Source organism: Dermacentor albipictus, chromosome 3 (assembly GCF_038994185.2).
Source record: "Dermacentor albipictus isolate Rhodes 1998 colony chromosome 3, USDA_Dalb.pri_finalv2, whole genome shotgun sequence".
NCBI lineage: Eukaryota > Metazoa > Arthropoda > Arachnida > Ixodida > Ixodidae > Dermacentor > Dermacentor albipictus.
The window spans coordinates 48,789,342-48,792,961 of record NC_091823.1 but is presented as its reverse complement, the minus strand read 5'-3'; the positions used below and the strand labels follow the sequence as shown (position 1 = coordinate 48,792,961).

At 52.6% G+C, this 3,620-nt stretch overlaps 1 protein-coding gene across 1 annotated transcript; it reads left to right on the top strand.

Annotated features, from left to right (window-relative positions):
- The first annotated feature begins 1,847 nt into the window (after positions 1-1,847).
- On the top strand, positions 1,848-3,620 carry LOC135898215 (spore coat protein YeeK-like). The gene is made up of 2 exons (XM_065427064.1): positions 1,848-1,865; positions 2,832-3,620. The coding sequence occupies exons 1-2, from the start codon at positions 1,848-1,850 to the stop codon at positions 3,618-3,620; spliced, it is 807 nt and encodes a 268-aa protein (XP_065283136.1).

The window sequence follows — 3,620 nt, the reverse complement described above, 5'->3', positions numbered from 1 at the left end:
ATACGCACCTTTCTTTCATATCCCAGTTTGATCATGGGTGCCGAGTTTCGAGTTCATCGCCGAGCACTCACTGTGATCAAAAGCTTCCGAACATACACGCGATGGCATCGAGTCCTTTCTGTTTCTGCTGGAAATACAAAGCGGACGCTTCTCTGCTCTCGCAGCAGCGGTGTCCACGAAGTCGCCGCGGTTGAAGATGCACTTCACGCTTGCTTCCGATTCCTTTTGCTTGCGAGGAGGAGAGAGGCGCAGCGCGCTGGTTTGAGGCTACGTTCCTCCTTGCAAAGTTCCGTAAGCAGGCTTTCCCGCAGCTAGTTTGAGCTATCCACGATGGCGGACCTCGAGTTAGAATCGCAATTAGGATGTCAGCATGCGGGTTGCTGACACACGATTCCTGCTGCCTTCCTTCTCTCGCACCATCGAAACTTTGAAAACGCGTGTGTCAGTTTTAACAGTTCTAGTAGCGGGAACGCGGCCATTTTGGTTAGGGCAAGTTAGCGGTGTGAGAAAGCCTGCTTACGAAATTTCGGATATCCCCTACTAAAGCACATATAGTATTTAGAAAGGGGTGCAGGGCACGGGCGCAGGGCATGACATTTCTAGCACGCGAAGGGGTACTTAGCGTAGTAAGCGGCTTCAGTATTTCCGATAGGGACATATCCTCCATTGCTGCTAAATAAGTGTTAATTAATCAGTTAATATATATAATCATCGCATAGATCCCCAATGCCACTACCGTGAATGATGTGTTGTTGTTGTGTTGTTAATGATGAATCTGTGTCGTGCTGTGTTTAACATGCACCAGAAATTCTCCTTTGGAACACCTGTGTTATACAAGTGATACAACCTACAGTCTCAGAGTGCCTTCTTCAGGCGCTCCCCTCCCTCCTCTTTTTAACCCCCCCCCCCCGTCTCTCACCACACTTTCGTTGTCTGGGAGCTCTGGTTACATTTGCCGATGCTAAAGAGGCGTGACCTGTTACATAATTATCATGTAACGACTAGCTCGCGCGGAAAGAAGCCGAAAAGCGCACGACACAAGTTGACACCGGACAGCTTTCACTCGCAGTGCACTGCGATGTCGGCCCTTGTGGTTTTACCGCGGCCGACGGAGGGTATTTTTCAGCTCTGCTGGCGAAGCTGAACGTAGACCTCGAGCAAGAGTGACTCCTACAGCGCTGAAAAACTGAGCGGGAAAAGTAGAAAAGAAAGAAAGAAAGAAAGAAAGAAAGAAAGGAAGAAAGAAAGCGAATAAAAGAAGATAAGAGAACGCATTTGTTCGGGCAACACCAAGATCACTTTCACTGCTTGCTCTGGTGACCGAGGAGAACAATGAATAACAAGTTCGCCCAAAGCACAAGAGTTTCCGAGAGACGATTCTCTGGAGAAAAGAAAAAGGAACTAACCTTGATGCGTACGTGCTTGGAACTGCCCCTTTCGTTTCGAATACGACGCCGCCTCCGCTGAAGGCGCTTTGCGGAAACCGTCAATTACTTCGCGTAAAGGGAACGCGGATATTCGACTGCGCCCTTTCCGAACGATTTTCGGTTGTGCTACAGCTTATGCCAAGAAAAAAAGAAAGAAAGAAAAAGATTTAAAGGGCATACATAAAAAAAGAGAGCAGGGATCGGCATTGTTCTTCCTTGTTTCTTTTTCGTGACCAGTCAGCTGTTTCGAACCGAGCAGATCGGCCACGCTCACACCGAGGGGTGCCTCGACGACATCTCCGAGAACCACGTGGGCCGCCACGCCTGTAGAACGCGGAGGCGCGGTACAAGCCCCGTATAAAAGCGAATTGTGAGGAAAACGGCAGTGAAGCTTGCCCAAGCGCGGCCAGCGTGGAAAGCATGGGCCGTGCGCCGAAGGTGAGTTGCGTCTGTTCAGCACCGTTCGACAACACGTGAAGGATATAGGCTCAGTTTCAGGGGGCAATACTAGGCGTTGTACGCGTCATATACTCGTATACAATGCTTCGCCTGCATTGACCTCGTCAAGCGTGATGTCCTTTGCGCGCTTGTGCGCCCTGCAGCGGCACATGACGGGGACAATGAGCGCACGAGCGGTGAAACATTATGAACCTCGAGCACCAAACCATATGCCTGAGTAGTACTTGGAAGGCCACGACAAGCATGCGATGAATGCACTTCGAATGGATCAATAATTTAAGCGGAGCTTCCTTTGCGAACCATTGCCCTACAGACTACAGACGATGAAGTATTCAGCAAATTGTTTTCACCTCGAACCCTATATAGTTAGGCTGAGTTAGAGTGGAGCCGAAACTTGTCGATGCAGGAATAAAATGGCCGCTAAGCGTCTTGGGCAGATCCTGAGTAAACAAGAGTGGCGTGCAAAGCACATAGCCATAGTCATCTTGGCTTAATATTCCTGTTACGCGTCCACCGCGTACGTCTCTTATCCGACGGCTACTGAAATGACCCATAGACCGTAGGTAGTGCCTTCACTCAACGCGGTCTGTCAGGGGCCCAGGGAAGTTCCACAGGAGACACATACCAGAAATGTGGCGTTGAAAACTAGAAACTTCGTTCAGGCCCACATCTTTCCTAAGACCTGATAGGACACGCCTACAAAGCATACGCAGACAGCGTCTTTGCCAGGACTTCATTTCAGGCGTCGCTGGTGTTGGGTTTCCGGTAGTGCTCCGTTCGCCTGCTCGCAAAATGTCTCCAATCGTTTCGGCAAGGATCGACACAATTTCGTGGGGTGCTGTGACTGATACAACTACCCTTGCGCTACACTGACAAAGGATATACGGGGCCTTCGGGATTTCTTTTAAATGACGATATTTTAACAACAACGTTCCTTGTTTTCAGATACTACGGGTTTCATTGTTTCTTCTACTCTGTTCGTGCGAATCAACGCTGTGCAAAGAGAGCAATGATCGTTTGCAAGAGTCCGTCGCCATAGCTACGTCGGAAACGAAAGCGGTGGAAAGCGAAAGTCAGCTCAACAACGATCTCGTCGCCCTAGAGACGGGCTACGGGGGTTACGGAGGCCACGGAGGTCACGGTGGTTACGGAGGTCACGGCAGCCACCACGGCGGTCACGGATACGGGCACGACAACCACGGCTACGGCCATGACAGCCACGGTCACGGCAACAAGCACTACGGGGACCACGACAGCGGTCACTACGGTGGCCACGGCCACCACGGAAACCGCGGCTACGGAGGCTGGGGAGGGAGCCATCATGGCGGCCACTCCAACCACGGTGCCCACGGGCATCACGGCCACAGGCACGGACACTGGAAGCACCACGGTCAGCACTGGAAGGACCGCGGCTATGGCCACGAACGCAAGTGGGGCTGGGACAGAGGGGGTGGGAGCCACGGAGCATACGGGGGACATGGCGAGGGCCACGACCACTGGGGTCACCATGGCAACAGGGACCACTATGGGGGACACAAGCACGGCCACCACGGGCACGACTCGTACGGCGACCACGGTCATTACGGAGGACACAAGCGGGGACACTACGGCGGCTCCAACCACGGGCACGGTCACCACGGCTACGGGCACGGCAACAGAGGGTACGGCCACGGCCACTACGGCGGACACAAGGGACACTACGGACACCATGGAGGAGGCTACGGGCATGGTTAG